A 17,246-nucleotide genomic window follows, 5' to 3' on the forward strand; every position below is an offset into this window, starting at 1 on the left:
CTTCAAGAAATGAGAAACACCGATCGAGAGCCGTTTGAATCTCAGGGTTACAGAATTTACAAAGGAATCCCCGGGAAACGTGTGATGAAGAATTGCCCACAGTTTGGAACAGGATTTGCAATCAATCTTAAAATAATTGACTCAGTCGTAGAACTTAAGTCTTACTCCCCCAGGATTTCAACCTTAATCCTAAAATCAGCCGATAAATTCTACACCATAATAAATGTCCATGCTCCCACCAATGACAAAAACAATCTTAAAAAAGATAGAGAAGAGATGGACAAATTCTGGGAACTTCTTGACCAAACTGCAAACAACATAAATAAGACCCACACCAAGATTTTAATAGGGGACTTTAATGCCCAACTTGGTAAAGAACGAAGATATCGTGATATTATCGGAAAATGGCCTGCCCAGAAGAAAACTAACAAGAACGGCCAAAGACTTGTCGAATTTTGCAGAAACCATAATATGATCTCAAAATCCACCTATTTTATGAGAAAACCAAACAAATTGAAGACTTGGAAACACCCAGATTGAAAAAAAGGGAAATGGCAACTCGATCATGTTTGCATGGACCGGAATTATCACAAGGAGATTTATAATATAAAAGTCTATAGAGGAACAGATACTGGATCAGACCATTACTTAATTAAAGTTAAAATAAAATTCACCCCGCATAAAAAGAAAAATTCCCAACCTAAAAACAAAAGACCTTATGATCCACATAAATTAATAAACAATGCCATCTTTGAAGAAACAAAAAAAAAAATCAAATTAATTAATAATCTAAAAGAACTGAATCCCAACTGAAAGAAATAGCTGAAGAACTAGCCTCTATAAACCCAAGAAAAAAACATCAATAGTGAAATGAAGAATGTGACAATGCATTCAAAGACCGACACCGGGCTTGGATCAACCACCAAACCCAGAAAACTGAAGAATCTAACCATGAATTCACCAAACAAAGGAAAATAACTCAGAAAATTATAAGAGGAACCAAATGACAAGCCCAAAAAAACTTGGTTCAGCAAATAGAAGAAAGTTCCAAGAAAACTAACTCCCGAGACTATTATAAAATTTTTGGTCAGGCTCTTCAAAGATATGAACCACCCACCCTTATGCTGAGAGGACAAAAAGGAAATATGGCCCACACCAATAAAGAAAATGCTGAAATTTTGGCAGAAACCTTCAATAGATTCCTCAACTGTGACGACTACCCAGAGCTTTTTGAGATTGACACTGAAACTCCAGTTAAAACTTCACCGGTAAATATCAACCCGCCAACAATTCAAGAAGTTCTCGCAGCCTTAAATGAAATAAAAAACTACAAAGCAAGCGGAGAAGACCAGCTTTCCGCAGAACTCTGGAAACACTCATCAGTTTATTCAGTCAAAACTTCCTTACATCTATGCCTCGTGAAAATATGGAACGAAGAAAAACTTCCAGAACACTGGACCACAGCCCTCATTCATCCATTACATAAAAAAGGGGATAAAACTAATCCGGAAAACTACAGAGGCATATCTCTCCTGGATTGCACATACAAAATCCTGTCGAGAATCATATACAACCGATGCAAAGACCAACTTGAACTGGAACTTGGGGAATACCAAGGGGGATTTAGGCCATGGAAAGGTTGCCCGGAGCAAATAATATCCCTAAAACTTATGATGGACTTATACAAAAGACGGAAAAAACAACTAATGTTGTTTTTTCACCTTCGTCGACTTTAAAAGGGCCTATGATTGTATACACCGACCATCCATGCTGAATATTCTGAGAAACCTGGGCCTTCACCCTAAACTTGTAAACATGATAAAATTAACTTTAACCAATACCCAGTCCAGAGTGAAATTCAGAGGTGAACTCTCTCAACCCTTCTACATAAAAACTGGATTGAGGCAAGGAGACGGCCTCTCACCACTCCTTTTTAACTGCGCCCTCGAATTTGTCATGAGAAAATGGTATGAAATAAATCCCAAAAATATAAAAATGACTTAAGGATGAACTGTGGTGTTAGATTGGTCAAGAAATTTTTTTTTAGCTATAAATCTCCTCCATCAATTCCCACAAGAAAAGGTTATAGGTCATGAGATTAGGGCTCATTAAAGGCCATTCTGGAGGACAACGAATACATAAAATCTAACCTGAATGTTGAGGAACAGCTGTCTGCCATAAATTATCTGTACTAACATTAGCTTTACGTGGCAGTTCTTGATGCTCTAAGATCTTACACTGAATGGTATTCTTAAGTAAAAATAATAAAATTAATATATGAAGGCTGTTTTCTTTCAACCTCAGATCATGCATATAAGTAAACAAGAGATAGGTCAAACAATCTTATGTCATAATCCAATTAATTCTGATAGCTACTGTTCAGTTATCATGCCATAAGGAACAAAATATTTTTTTTTTCCTCTAAAATCAATAAATTCTAAGTTACTAGCATCAGCAGTGTGAAATCTGGAGTTATTTTTTTTAATTTCTCCCTCTCCCTTTCTCTCTCTCTCTCTCTCTCTCTCTGTATGTGTGTTATTTATTTATTTTTTTAATTAATATAATATTAATAATACATTATTTAAAAAATAACTTTTATATAAATTCAGTGTTTAAATAAATATTAATGTTACTGATTACATGTGAAGAAGGCCTCTTTATTCATATTCTGAAAAAACAGTTTTTCAAAAGCTTTTTAAAGTTTGCTTCTGGATTATTAGGTAATGAATTATGAGGTAAAAGTGTAAAGACTTTGTAAGCTGTATATTATTATTTTGTTGTATTTATTAAATATTTGATCTAAATAGTACAGTTATGAAAATAGTTATTTATTTTTATTGCATAATTAATTTGAGGTAAAATGTAAATATAATTTGATGCGATGTAGCTTAGTTATTAACTCGAGAACATAGTATTTTACAATCAGAATTTTATTAGAATATTATGCAAAGTTATATAGTTTGTGTGTGGTAAAATGTTAATTAGGTAATGAAAACAGGTTATCAAGAAGCAGAAGATTTCATTATAAGGAAAAATTAGATAAGTTCAATATAAAAATATGGTTAATAACATGGAAAACAAAAAGGAACTCATAAATGGTAAATTGAGAATTTTTTAGTGTAATAAACTATCTCTTTAAAAAGAACCACTGAAAGTAATTACTTTTTAATAAAAGCATAAAACCTAAATCAGGAATAAAAGTATATGTAAAATGTAAATTACCATATTCAACTCTTAAATAGTTATAAAAGGAAAAATATTTGAAAGAAGTAAAAATTGTTGCTCTAAAGGTTTTAAAGAAAATAAATATCAAAATTCATGCTGGAAGTAAAAACAAATTTTAACAAAACTGATATGTTACCAAAATACAATTGGATCCTATTTCTCATTAATAGGCGGTTGTTTCTGCAGAGGCATTGTTATTTCAGGTGTTGCAACAACAGTTGAAAACGAAGAATTAGATCTGTGTCAGCATGTGACTAATTTACAAAATAAGTTTGATTAAACATTAAAATACTAATTGGAAATATGAGTTACCAGATGTTCCAGCTGCTGAGCACTTTCCTAAATGTTAGCTAAAGCATTTCTGAAAGTCAGATACTCAGTATTAGATATTCAGTGTAGAATAAATATTCTTCTACTGTAAACATATTCATACATAGCAAAAAAAGAAAGATATAATATTTGGTTTCATTGTTTCAAAAGATTGACTTATGTATGCAATGTAAAGTTTGATTGTTAGATTGAAACACTATATATTATTTGAAAGAGAATCTCCTGTAGTTAGGTCTGCAACAGGATGCAGATGCTCAATTTACAACCCACTCCAGGAACCAATAAGTTATTACAGCAGGATTTACTCTATTATATATAATTGTCAGTAACAAAATACTACTGTCAGATGTATTATTGTTTCAAAAACTGCATTCTTTTATTATTGTTTCTGCCTACTAACAATGGCAATCATTAGTTACTAATGATATCCTTCAGAAGTAAAAGATATGTTTCTCACTAATTTATTTGAAAGAGATCTGTAACATGAAGAAAAACCTTCACAAAGCTAAAGAAATATATTCATTTCTGATTAAGCAGTTGTCAAATAACTAACTAAATATTTTTAAGTGTGGGGGTTTTTATTTTTGGCTAGAATGTATACAGTGAATGTTTTATAGCTGAATTAAAAAAGTTTTAGATTAATTTTTGAGAATTTTATTTAACATAACTTAATTTTGGTATCAATGTTTGATTATTATTTATTAAATTCTTTTTTGTGAGTAATGACCTTTCATGGTAATTGTCGTTTATTTATTTTTTACTACAGATTTTAAGACAGCTGTTTTATGATTTGCTGCAAAGAGATAGTGCTTGCTTTCTCATGTAAAAGACTGATTTTAAGATCAAGATGTACTTGTATTGTAACATTTTGGCTTCTCAATATTACAACTCTTACCATTCTATTTTTAAATTTTATAATTAATTACATAGTGATTCAGTAATGTCACAATCGGTAGAAACCTTTTTTTTATTTAAGAAGTAATTAGTAAACTTGGATTTATTCTATGGGCTCCTCAGCCATTATATTTAATATGCAGCCACCAGACAGGAGAAGATGGAATCATTGAGTTGAACCATTGGCAAATTTCCTGGTAGATAACACTTAGGATGTTAGAGATACATCATTAGTATATTGGATATAATCAGGTTAGACCTAATCTGCAACTAAAATGAAGGGAAAAAGGAATTATTGATAAGGAAAGGGATGGTGGTTAGTGATAATGGTAAATCGATTGTATTAGAAACAACAGAACAAGCCAAACAACCCCCCCCCCCTAAAGGAATGCTGAATTTTTCCTCCAGACAGGGATACCCCAGATGGAGCAACATATTATTGATCAACAGTTTTGTATTGACCAGTACTACACTACACTACAATACTACACTCCTTTCTTCCAAGAATTAGAGACATACAAAAGTACATATGCATGGTTTAAAAAAAATGATTTTGTGTATCAAAATGTTTACATGAAACATTTAGCTGAATTGTAAAGTGTTGACCAGACCCCACTACAGGTTGCATGAGAACACTACTATACGAACAAGTGTGCAGATGCTTATAAGACTAGATCGTTTTTTTTTATAATTCACAACATAAGTTCAAAGCTCGTACCTGTTAAAGAAAGCTTAAAAAACTGTGTATTTTAACCAGTAACTTCTGAAATATCATATAAGTAAAGTAATCAGTCACAGAAGAAAATAGTTAATGTATTTATTACTTTTTACACACTATATTAATAGTCTCTTTAGATGTATTAAATATGGGACATTTGTAAAATAAGTGATAGGTAATGAAAAATACCAACCAATATCACTTCATTACAGATATTTTAAACCAATTTATCTGTTTAAATATTGCTGCTTTTTGTAATATGACTATTTTTGTTCTTCACTGTTATGCATTTTTTTTTTTATTGACAGGTAACATGTAATTGTAAAATTTCTAATAATATATTTATCTTATGTTTACAGGTAGCAGCCAAACAGCAGTTGTTGTGTAACAAAAAAATGATTGTTGTTGTATATTTAGATTTAATATAATTTTCAACAAGATTTTTATTTTAATGATTAGATTTTTTTTCATTAATCTCTTTTTAAATGTCAATTGTTTATTGTATGTTGGATATGATTTTATATTTTATCATGGTGATTATATTTTTAAATCTTATTGCAATTATTTTTATTTTAAAATATTATTACTGATTTTTTGATGTTATATGCTATTTCAGAATAGAAGAAAGATGTTAATTACTTGTTTTTACCGATAGATAAAACTTACCAATAGTTTTTATTTTCTGAATAGCTAAAAAAAAGAAAAAATTTAAGTACTGTGTGAATTATACACATATTTGTGTATTATATTTTACTAAATTAATAATTCTTTGTGATAATTGGTTGCATTCTTCTTTTTCTTTCTCTTTCTCTTTAATAAATTTGTTGTTTTTCAACAGGTCGCAACTGAACACTCTCCATTTTTCATAGGCCTTAGCATCTTCATTCATTTCCTTATAGCTTCTTTCCTTCCTAATGTTTGCAAGCATCTTGATCCTTTGCTAAAGATAATTTATTCTTAGGTTATGCTCCAACCAAGATGTTTTCATTTTCTTCACATGTCATCATATTCTGTATATTTCTTATTTTTAATTTTGTCCATCAGTTTAACTTTCTCCGTAACCACACTTCAATACTGTCTCAAGTACTTTTCTTTTTACTTCCTGTTTTGGCTATCCGTATGATATCCAGGTGATCACTCACTGGCATAATCCATTTAAATCATTTAAAAAACCTTTTTTTACCTCTCCACTTTTTTCACTTCTGTTTCTTACTTCCTCCATACAGCATTTGTAATTACCACAAATTCTCTGTCAAAGAATAGGTTAGTGTTACCGCTCTGATTCCATTAATATCATTTGTTCACCTGTACACTTAATTATCTTTATTATTTAAATCTCCAGTGCAATGTATTTTGCATTTTCTAATGCTTTCTCTCTTAATATTTTGTTACTTTATTTAATACATTATTTTGATTTCCATTATATTTTTTTGTAAAATTTTAAATATGTTTTCATAAATGTAGTGACATATGTAATATTTAATTTATAATAAATGTTTTAATAGGATATGTAGACATGCACTAATAAGACGTATTTTATTAATTCAAATTAGTTATTTATACAGACTAGAGAACCAAGTTAAATAAGCCTAAGTTAATTAGTAATTGATAAAATGTCACATTGTTAACCTGCCTGAAACTGTTAAAATGCAGAACTTTATATTGATTTTGATAAATAATAGTTGAAGTATGATATGTAGCTGTCTTCCTTGATGGTTTTATTAAATCAGTAAGATTGATTCAGCTGTTTAGGCTCCACAAGAAAACAGATACCCTCTTTTATGAGTTACTGTCAAGTAAAAAAATGTAAAAATTGCCGTTCATATTCCTATATAAAGTAACAGAAATATTTTATATACACATGTTAGTTATAAATTTCACTGGTTTATTTGCAATTTAATGTAAAAACAGTTTCACCTTAACGTTGTTCTCATGTCTTCACAAAGTTATAAGAATCCTGATATAAAAAATGTATCAGTCATTTTGAATCTACAAAATAATCAGAATCAAGTTTACTCAATTGTGTCATTGGTTTTAGTGTCTTCAGTCATGGGTGATTATTTTTTCATACATTGATTTGATCGGTATTTTGTAAATTCAGTTTTGTTTATTGTCATAAATTTATAGTCTTTCTCATCTCTATTCTTAATATCTTAAAATTAGCAACTTTTTTGTTATAATTTATAAATAAGCAGAACATTACATTATTACTTACCATTTTAATACATCACTATTGCATGTAAAAAAAAATTGATAATTTATAAATTATTATTACATCACTGTAGTTTATTTCTTCAGATTTATTAAGTATAGCCCACTAGGTTGGTCTAGTGGTAAAATCGTCACAAATCACTTGTTTAACAGCTGATTTTTGAAGTCGAAAGTTCTGAGACTTGAATCCTAGTAAAAATTAGTTATTTGTATACAAATCTGAATAATAGATGGTGATTATTTTTGTACTTTGGTGGTTGGAGTTCACAATTAACCACGCATTTCAGGAATGGTCAGCCTGAGTTTCTACAAGACCTACAACTCATTTACATGTCATACATATCATCCTCATCTCATTGAACCATGAGGGATTTGCCTATTGTTCGTAAGTTAAACAGATTACAACATAAACATTTGGAATAATAATAATAATAATCTTTATGTTTCAGAACACCAAAATTTGTAAACCTTTTGTTGCATCTGTTAATGATTTTTTATTAGTAACATTATCACTTCATCGGCATGAAGTTATAATTATATTTGGTTGTTGTTATATTTTAAAAGTGGTGAATTTGAGTAGTTTTTAAGTATATTTAGAATATAATATTCACTAGTACTTAGTAGATTATACAGCAGAGTTTTTTTAAAAAACATAATACTTTTTTTTTGGTGCACAGCTCAGGTTTGAGTGAAAAATTTATGATTTTATAACCTTGTTCCAACCTAGACAGGGCCGGAATGACGATAATCTGAAGCTGTAGTGTCATATATGCACATATATGACACTGTCATATAGTGCTTTTTGTAAACCCATAATATATGTCAAGTGTAAAATATAAGAAGAATTTGAGATCATTTTTAGTGTGCGTGTGCGTGTGTGTGTGTGTGTGTGCATGCATGCACACACGTCTTTTTGTTAATCTGTCTTTCCAAAATGATATCAAGTAACGAAAACAGTTCATTTATTTTAGTGAAGTATTTCATTATGGAGGATTCTTGTCAAATATTGTAAAAATGGTTATCTCTAAAGTAAAGACATTTCATTGTAAAAAAATTTTTCTGAAAAATTTATAAATATTTTTTATTTCATTTAAACTACGTACCTTATACTACTTCTCTATATAATCGCCACATGAATTAAGACATTAATTCATGCGATACACCCAGCTTCAATATGAGTGTAAATGATACCCATGTTTCAATATATCCTCGTTGTATTCTTCTGCCACCAATCCATTTACCCACTGATTAACAGCATTTTTAAGTTCATCATCACCCATGAATTGCTTACCATTCAAAAATTCTTTCAATTTCCCAAACAAATGGTAATCAGAAGGAGCTAAGTCTGGATTACATGGTGGGTGATCGTAAGTTTCCTATCCAAATGTTCTCACTAAATCAGGTGTTGAACCCGCAACATGTGGATGTACATTATCATGCAGCAGGACAACACCATTGGTCAGCCACCCACGTCACTGATTTTGAATGGCATGCCGTAACTTACATAGATTTTGCAGTAGGCTTCTGCGTGTATAGTTGTTTCACATAGCATGAATTCAATCAGCAGTATGCCAAAGTGATCTCAAAAGACTGGCCATCAGTTTACATCCAAATGGCTGTGGTTTGACCTTTGTTGGTCTGGTTGGTGATTGAGGATGACACCATTCACTTGAATGCCATTTTATTTCTGGCATCTAATACGAGATTCATGTATGATCGCCGGTTAAATTCGCATTAAGGAACTCATCATCTTTTTCTGTGTATCGCATCAAAAATTTGAAAGCATATCTCATTTGGATTTTTTGTGATGTTTCGTTAAGAGGTACGGCACCAAACGACCACAAACCTTTCTGAAGTCTAAATGAGCATGAATAGTGTGATCGATAACAGCTCTTGAAACATCAGGAAAAAGAAGGGCCAGGCCAGGTCAGAAATCATTGAGCGACGATCTTTTCTGATTTCATCATCGATGTGTTTCAATAAGTTCTCAGTGATTATCAAGGACTTCCCGGAACGATCAACATGCACATCAATTCTGTTATTTCTAAACCTTTCACACTGTTTTCAGACGTTTCTTTCATTCATTACATTATTATCGTATACAGCAACCAATTGTCTATGAATTTCAGCCGACTTAACATTTTGATGGTGTAAAAAATATATGACTCCACGTATTTCACAGTCAGCCGCAACATTGATTTTCCTATTCATTTTAAAATGTAATAACTCGCACATAATCATACATGTTAACTTAGACAACGATGCAGTGTGTACATTACTAGCATGGCCATGAACGACACAGGTTCGCCAACCTTAAGGAGAGAAATTTCCCAACCATCTTTACTTTAGAGATATCCCTCGTAGATTCTTTGTAAAAATTCATGAGTTAATTGCTGTCAATAACCATTCCTGTACTTCTTCCATCGACTACTAATTTCTCTTGAAAGTTTTGTGAGTTCCTACTTTTTAAATTTCTTATTAAAGTTTTCAAGAAAATAATAAATATGTTTCTTTATTTTGTTTCTCAATTTTTGTTTCTTTTTAAGTGATCATTCCTGCTTAATTCTGAGTAAAATAGAATTCAACTCGCTTTTTAATTCAACAATAATTATGAACTTTAGTTGCAATTATTACCTTCTCACGGTTTCTCTAAGAATAATTTTTGTCACTGCCAACACAGAAGGAAAAATAGAATTATAATTATTATAAAAATTATAATTTTAGCAAGTGTTAATTAAACATAATTATAGACCAAAATTTGTTCAGCACAGTGTTTGTTAGCCAGTCAATGTGAGATAGCATTGCGTAAATTTTTAAACAATATTCATCCTTAATTTTCCTTATGCATGAAGTACATAAAATAAACATAATGTATGATATCAAACCGAGATGGAGGTCATATACTCCAAATACCAACACATGTACAGACCAAGAAATTTTAGTATGATGATGATCTGTAATTTTAAATTTTTTGGGTTAAAGCTCACAAGAAAATTTTTAAAGAAACATTTATACATTAAATCTTTTTATTTATAAAAAATATCATTCCTTTTTTTTACTTGTATTAACATAATGCTTCAAGTACGGGCAGATTCATTGTAGATATCATTGTAGATGACATCTACAATGTCATCATTGTAGAAAAGTTTTATGTATTTAGAAAACAACATTTTTGTGTTTGTATTTATTGAATGAAATTATATATACATATAAATTAATTTATTTAAATTTAATATTTTGTAGTCCATATTTCCTCTGTATGTAAATTGTAGCTAATTATATAATACAAACTTATTCAGCCACTCCACAAAGTTCAGAATTAAAGAACACTCTTACCTTACCTTACCTTTTTTTTAATTAAAGCACTATTGGGTATAAGCCCATCTTCAATCATTTTTTTAAAATTTTTTTCATTTTTATATTTACACTACTATTGACTGAACAAATATTTGTTCTACAAATTTTAATTTATCATTTGTTTTTTTAATGTGTAAATGTGAAAAATAAAAAACATTACTGAAGGTGGGCTTATGCCCAATAGCGTTTTAATGAAAAAAAAGTAAGATAAGAATTTTCTTTAATTCTGATTTTGTGGAGTGGCTGAATAAGTTTGTATTATATATATATATATATATATATATATATATATATATATATATGAGTGTAAAAATCTTTAAAAGTACAAAATCTATTTCATAAAGTAAAGGGAATTGCGTAATTAAATTATATGATTCTGTATTGTTTTATAAGATGTAACTAAATGTAAATGTTTTAATTTTGCCATCTGACATTGTCTGAGCCTTTTTTTATATATTATATTTAACAATTTTGTATAGACAACAGCCTACGCACATCACTCAATTCACTCCACCAATGAAACTGAAGAAATTCCTTACATGATATCCAAATTGAAAAACTGGTCTCCAAGTTCTGTATATGTTATGATACAAATAAAAGAACTACTGACATATTGAATACAATCTTTTATTTTTTAATGAAATTATATTCTTAATTTTATTGTAATATTTGCACGTGTAATATAAATTAACCGTTAGTTTACTATGTGTTAGATTAACTTTATTTTGATATTATATTTTCTAACCGAACGGTTAATAAATTGTATTTAATTTATTTATTCTTTCAATAACATATATATTTAAAAACTAATGTTATTTAAATTTACTTTATGTATAATATAATAGTAATCTTATATAATGATTTTCTGTGATTCAAATATTTTATGGAAAAATAAATAATTTTAATGTTAATACAGTTTTCTTTTCATATTTTCCCAATTGTAAATTTAATTAAAATAAATAAGGATTATTTTAAGAATCTATCCATAAGTAAAGATTATATTAAGACTATAATCATCTTTGTTATGGAAATTTATTATTATTTAGTAAATTTATGTCTTTAGGATTTTGATACTCTGGTGGTAGAAGTAGATTGAAGGAATTGGAATTAATAGATAGAATTTTTTATTACTGAAAGTGTCTTTTATTGGATTTTTAAAATTCTAGTGTACCATATATTCAAATTACAAAATTACCTTTTTTTTATTTTCACATCTCATTTATCTCTTGATACCTTTTAAAATTATTTTTATTCCAATTATATTTACAGTAATATAATTTTTTTATCAGAAAGAACAAGATTATTGTATTGTTATTACCTTATAAATTCAACCATCTAGGAATCAGTAATTTATTGTCGTGTATTCTGTTGGACTGCATAACTTACAATTGTATTTAAAAAATTATAACCCAAAAGTAATATTGAATTTACACAGAAGCGGGAGAGTCACCTCACGTTGGTGACAGCATGGTTAAATAGGTGTGTTTACAATTTCTATATAGCTTTAGACATACTGCCTGTGAATTGAGAGATCTGTTTGAACATATATAAACCATTTTTTTCTTTTTAGATAAAAGAAAAACAACAAAAAAATTTGATCTTGTGTTTCTTTTTCTAGTCTTTAACATTGCCTTTTTATTTGGCTACTTATTTCATATTTTTATTTAAAGAAACATATACAAGACTAAAGTAATAAAAAAGTTTTTATTTTGTTGCATGTTATCAATAGAATATAATTATTTATACATTAAAAAAATATATATTCGCCTAGCAAAACAAAGAATATAAAAACTTCTTTATCAAACTTTTAAAATATTCATAATCAGAATTTGATGTTTTAAAAGTAAAAGTTTATTAAAATAAAAAAATTTAAAAGAAATTATCACAATAAGATTACTTCCTTACAATTTCAATTGAATACTCTTGATAAAATTTTATAATTTTTTAAAATAAGCGCCAAAATTTTATAATTTTATTTTCCATAATACTATATATTTAATAACAGATTGTAGTTATTATTATCATTAAGAGAGAACGGTAAGCGACACTAGAAGGCAAGCGCCATCTATTGCAATTGGTATAAGACAACATATTCTACTAAATGTAAGTTTTTCTTTTAAAGAGTTTATTTTTACATAAAACCTTTACAAGAAGAAACAAAAAAGTAACATTTATGTTACTATATACTGATATATTTGTAACCTCTTGCACTAGTTGGCATAGTTTTACTTTGGAGGATATTTGAAGGAGCTGGTTTCATTTTGTTTATAATGAACAATTATATTTATAATTTTCTTTACATATACGTGTGTTTAGCAGAAATGTAAGATTAATATTATAAACCATTTGTACATTTTAAATCCTTAATCCTAAAAATCTGATGTGGACACTACATGACTTCTTTGTATGCCTATTTAAATTACAATATACACACTTTTTAAAATGCAAACATCAAATTTTATTTCATTAATAACTTATGATATTTTTTCATATTTTATTATTAGTATTATTTATTATTATTATTATTTATTGTAAAAACATTTTTACAATCAGAGGTTAACAGTTATTAATAAATCAATATATTTAAGTTAAAAAAAAAAGAAGATAAGTCGGATTTGAACCGATGTGCGTTCCTCTTGTAAGATCCAAATAATTCATTAATTAAAATTTTATTTGGCTATAACTGTGGAACCAATGAAAACAAGTACCGCTTATGATATATCCTTGAAAAACTCTCAATGAGGGCTTATTACTGCAGTTAAGAAAAAGTCCAAAATCCACATTTTTTGGATACGTACCTACAAACGTCACGCCGAAACTAATCAAATGGATATTTCCGTTGAGATATGAAAATCGAAATGTTTCGTGATCACAATACTAGCTTTACTTCATAAACGGAAGTGAAAAAAAGGAGATGAAATCTGAAGACCGAGATTTTTCACCATCACAATATTTCCTTTACTTCGAATAAGGAAGTAATGAATGTTTGTGCCGCATGTGTTCTTGTAGCTTTCATCCGATTGCGATGAAACTTTGGTGAGTTTTGTGGACGCCTGCAAAGTTTTCTGAATTAGTTTGGACCCTCTGGGGGTCGAGATATTTCGAAGAATTGTATTAAGGTCCGATTTGGCTCATATTCAGAATATATATCGGTTACATGGAACGAAATATTTTTGCAAAAAATGGACCCGCTGGGGTATAGATATTTCAAAAAATTTTATTTATTGGGCGATCTGGTGGTTCATATTAAAAATATATATTACGTGAAAAAGAAAATTTTTGCAAAAACTATACCCGCTATGTGCGCTGGTGTCGAGATATTTACGAAACGAACAAATATACAAACAGAGTTTCTTCTTCTAAATATACAAAAGATAATTTTGTATGTGGGTCCGCTGTAGACTAAAAAACTACTGGACCAGTTACGCACGAGGAAAATGGGAAATAAGGAAAAGGCTAAATTTTGTGAAATATCATAGGAAAAATGGTGTATATCTCAAATATAAAATTAGTAAAAAATCAGGAATAAATACCTTTGGAAATTACAAAATGGTGGCCATGTTTATTTCTCAATCCGTTATAACTCCATAAATATTAGTTTTATCAACATTTATATTTTTGCTAAAATATTAAACCCTTTATTTTGAACAAAATTATATTTTATTTTTTAAAATCGTTTAACAAATAGCCGAGTTGTGGCAGAAAATTGAATGTCATTTTGTGTCTGCTTTCATGTCCTCACTTTACGTTCAAATGGATTAAATATTGTTTTTATTTATTGTTAATTCTAGCACGATGGACCTCCAGCACATTTCAGTCAGTTGGTATCAGATTTCCTGCATGAAACTTTCCATGAAAAATGGATAGACTGCGGGGGGCCAGTGCCCTGGCCTTCCCGATCACCTACCTGACTTATCTTCTTGACGTCTACCTGTGGGGCCATTATTGTTTATTCATCTCTACATTGAGGATCAACAAAGGATCCAAAATGAATTTCAAGAAATTAGGAATACTCCCGGAATTTTTGAACGGTTAAGATAATCTCTCAGAAAAAGATTGGAGACTTGTATAATTTTTTATGGCCACTTTGAACATCTCTCAACTTTTAACAATTGTTAACTGATTAAGTACACCTAATGTTCTACAATAATTAGCAAAGATTATCACAGGTAGTTTTATTTTTTTAATTTTTATGTCTGTTATTGTGAAAAAATATTACTTAATTTGATATTAATTTACAATAATAGAATTAACAATAAATAAAAACAATATTTAATCGATTTGAACGTAAAGTGGAGGTCATAAAAGCAGACCCAAAATGACATTCAATTTTCTGCCACAACTCGGCTATTTGTTAACATTTTTTAAAAAATAAAATATAATTTTGTTCAAAATAAAGGGTTTAATATTTTAACAAAAATATAAATGTTGATGAAACTAATATTTAGGGAAATATAACGGATTGAGAAATAAACGTGGCTGCCATTTTATAATTTCCAAAGGTATTTATTCCTGATTTTTTACTAATTTTAAAACTTTATTACCAAGACGCTTACCAAATATTAATGTCATTCGTCTATCCGAACTTGAGATATACATTTTTATATAAAAATAACAAAATGGCGGACAGGGGGAAAACAAAAGAGAAATCACCATTTTTACTAAAGATATTTTTTGTTTAGTTTTACAAGTAAAATCCAAAAAAGTATAGCCAGCCCATCATTTTAGAAACACTCTGTATATAGACTTTCTTGATGTTCACAACAGATTAACCTCCTTGTTTACTTTTCATTATTTTTTGATTTCAAGATAATATTATTTTTGTGCATTATAAATTAATTTCAAGACTGTTGTGTTATGTGTAATATTCTGTTGCTTTAAAATGAACTACTCCATTATCAACATTGTTAAAGTTAATATTAACAAACACAGTGAAGAAAATCATGTTAACTAGCATCCTTACTTAGTAAGTGTCATTATAATTAATATTAACCAGATCAAATTCAATCAAGATCAATATTGATAAATATAAATAAAATCAGAACACGTTGGTGTTCTGATTTTATTTATATTTATTAATATGTCCTTTTTTTTTACATATTTTTCACCGCAATTGTAGCACTTAAGTCATTCTATGTCCATTAAGTCTTTTGAAGAACGAGCTGCAGAGTTAGCTTGCTGCTGTCTCTTCTGTTCCCACATCGGTTTCATATTTTTTGATCATGCGACCTTCATTTTTTCTGTTCTGATTATGTTCGGTTGTTTTCTCTTATTGAAGGGGAGTTGTGTTAGCTTATTTTCTTTTAAGATGTTCTTTTCTTCTTATTTTTTGATCATTTCTTCAGTTACAGTTAAGCTCTTCATATCGGCCTTTATTTTGGATCTTGTTCTTGAATTGATAGTTAAGGAGCTGTTTAGCGAGTCTTGTGTCAGATTGTCTATAGAGGTGACTGAAAAAGGCGACCTTTTTCACATTGGGTCTGTTATTGTCTAGTTTTCCTTATAGACTATGTTGTTAGGGATTATTTACAATTTACCATTAATGGTTGTTCTTAATATTCTTCTGTATATTTTTTTAAGTTTGTTGGTTGTTGACTGGGTGTTTAGTTTGAAGAGGATTTCACAAATACATGTGGCTTCTGGTTGGATTACTGAATTATAATGTAGTATTTTAGCATTGATTAAAAGGACTAATTTTTATAGGTGGGCCAGATGATTTGTTGGGTTTAGTTACTTGGTTTTTGATTGATGGCTTCTTGTTGAGATTTCATGAGATTATATCATCAAGCTATTTACATTTTTTGACAAGTTTTATTTTGTTTCCATTGCTCAGTTGAAGGGTTTGGAGTTCTTGTTTAAAGGTTGGCATTATTTCTGTTTTCTCTATTGATATTTTGAGCCCGATTTTTGCTGCTATTTCTTGGAGGATGTTGATTTAGTTTCTTCTAAATTATGTATTTTACATGTAGTGAAAATAAGATTTTATTAAATACTGAAATCATATCTGTATGTTCAATTGTAAACCAGACTTCTGAAAAAAGGGTTGTTGAAAATTAATTAAAAAAATGTTAGTGAAAAGTAATAAATGTATATATTACTTAATATATGAATGTGTTTTGTTTTATGAACTTGTAATGTTGTGAGGTTAAGGATCAGAGCTTAGTTATCTAATATGTTAATACATTTAGATAGGATTTGTTGTACTCTCATCTTCATCAGAACAATACTCTGGATAGCTTACTGTACTACCAACATAACTTTCCCCTCAAAAGTTTTTTCCGACTTAAAAAAATGTAAAAATCTATTTAAAATATGTATGAAACATTTGTTTGTCTAACTTTCTGAAGCATTGTTAATGGTTTCCATGGTTACCTCATAAGAAAATCTGTTAAATTAATCAGTAGAATAAATGGACTGGCCTAAAATTAAACTCCTAAATTACAAATAAATGTATACAGTACAATAACATTGCAGAATGTCATTAGAAGAAACACCATATATAAGACAACGA

At 29.0% G+C, this 17,246-nt stretch overlaps 1 protein-coding gene across 4 annotated transcripts in view; it reads left to right on the forward strand.

Moving 5' to 3' along the window:
• Nucleotides 1-11,632, forward strand: part of Nadsyn (NAD synthetase) — an 81,520-nt gene extending 69,888 nt beyond the window's left edge. For all 4 annotated transcript variants that reach the window (XM_075358330.1, XM_075358329.1, XM_075358331.1 and 1 more), the window contains one exon: nt 5,527-11,632. In XM_075358330.1, the coding sequence (XP_075214445.1) occupies nt 5,527-5,555 (29 nt within the window). In that variant the 3' untranslated portion in view covers nt 5,556-11,632. The remainder of the gene's footprint in view (nt 1-5,526) is intronic.
• The last annotated feature ends 5,614 nt before the right edge of the window (nt 11,633-17,246 follow it).

The sequence above is a fragment of the Lycorma delicatula genome, chromosome 2, assembly GCF_047948215.1.
Source record: "Lycorma delicatula isolate Av1 chromosome 2, ASM4794821v1, whole genome shotgun sequence".
Classification (NCBI taxonomy): domain Eukaryota; kingdom Metazoa; phylum Arthropoda; class Insecta; order Hemiptera; family Fulgoridae; genus Lycorma; species Lycorma delicatula.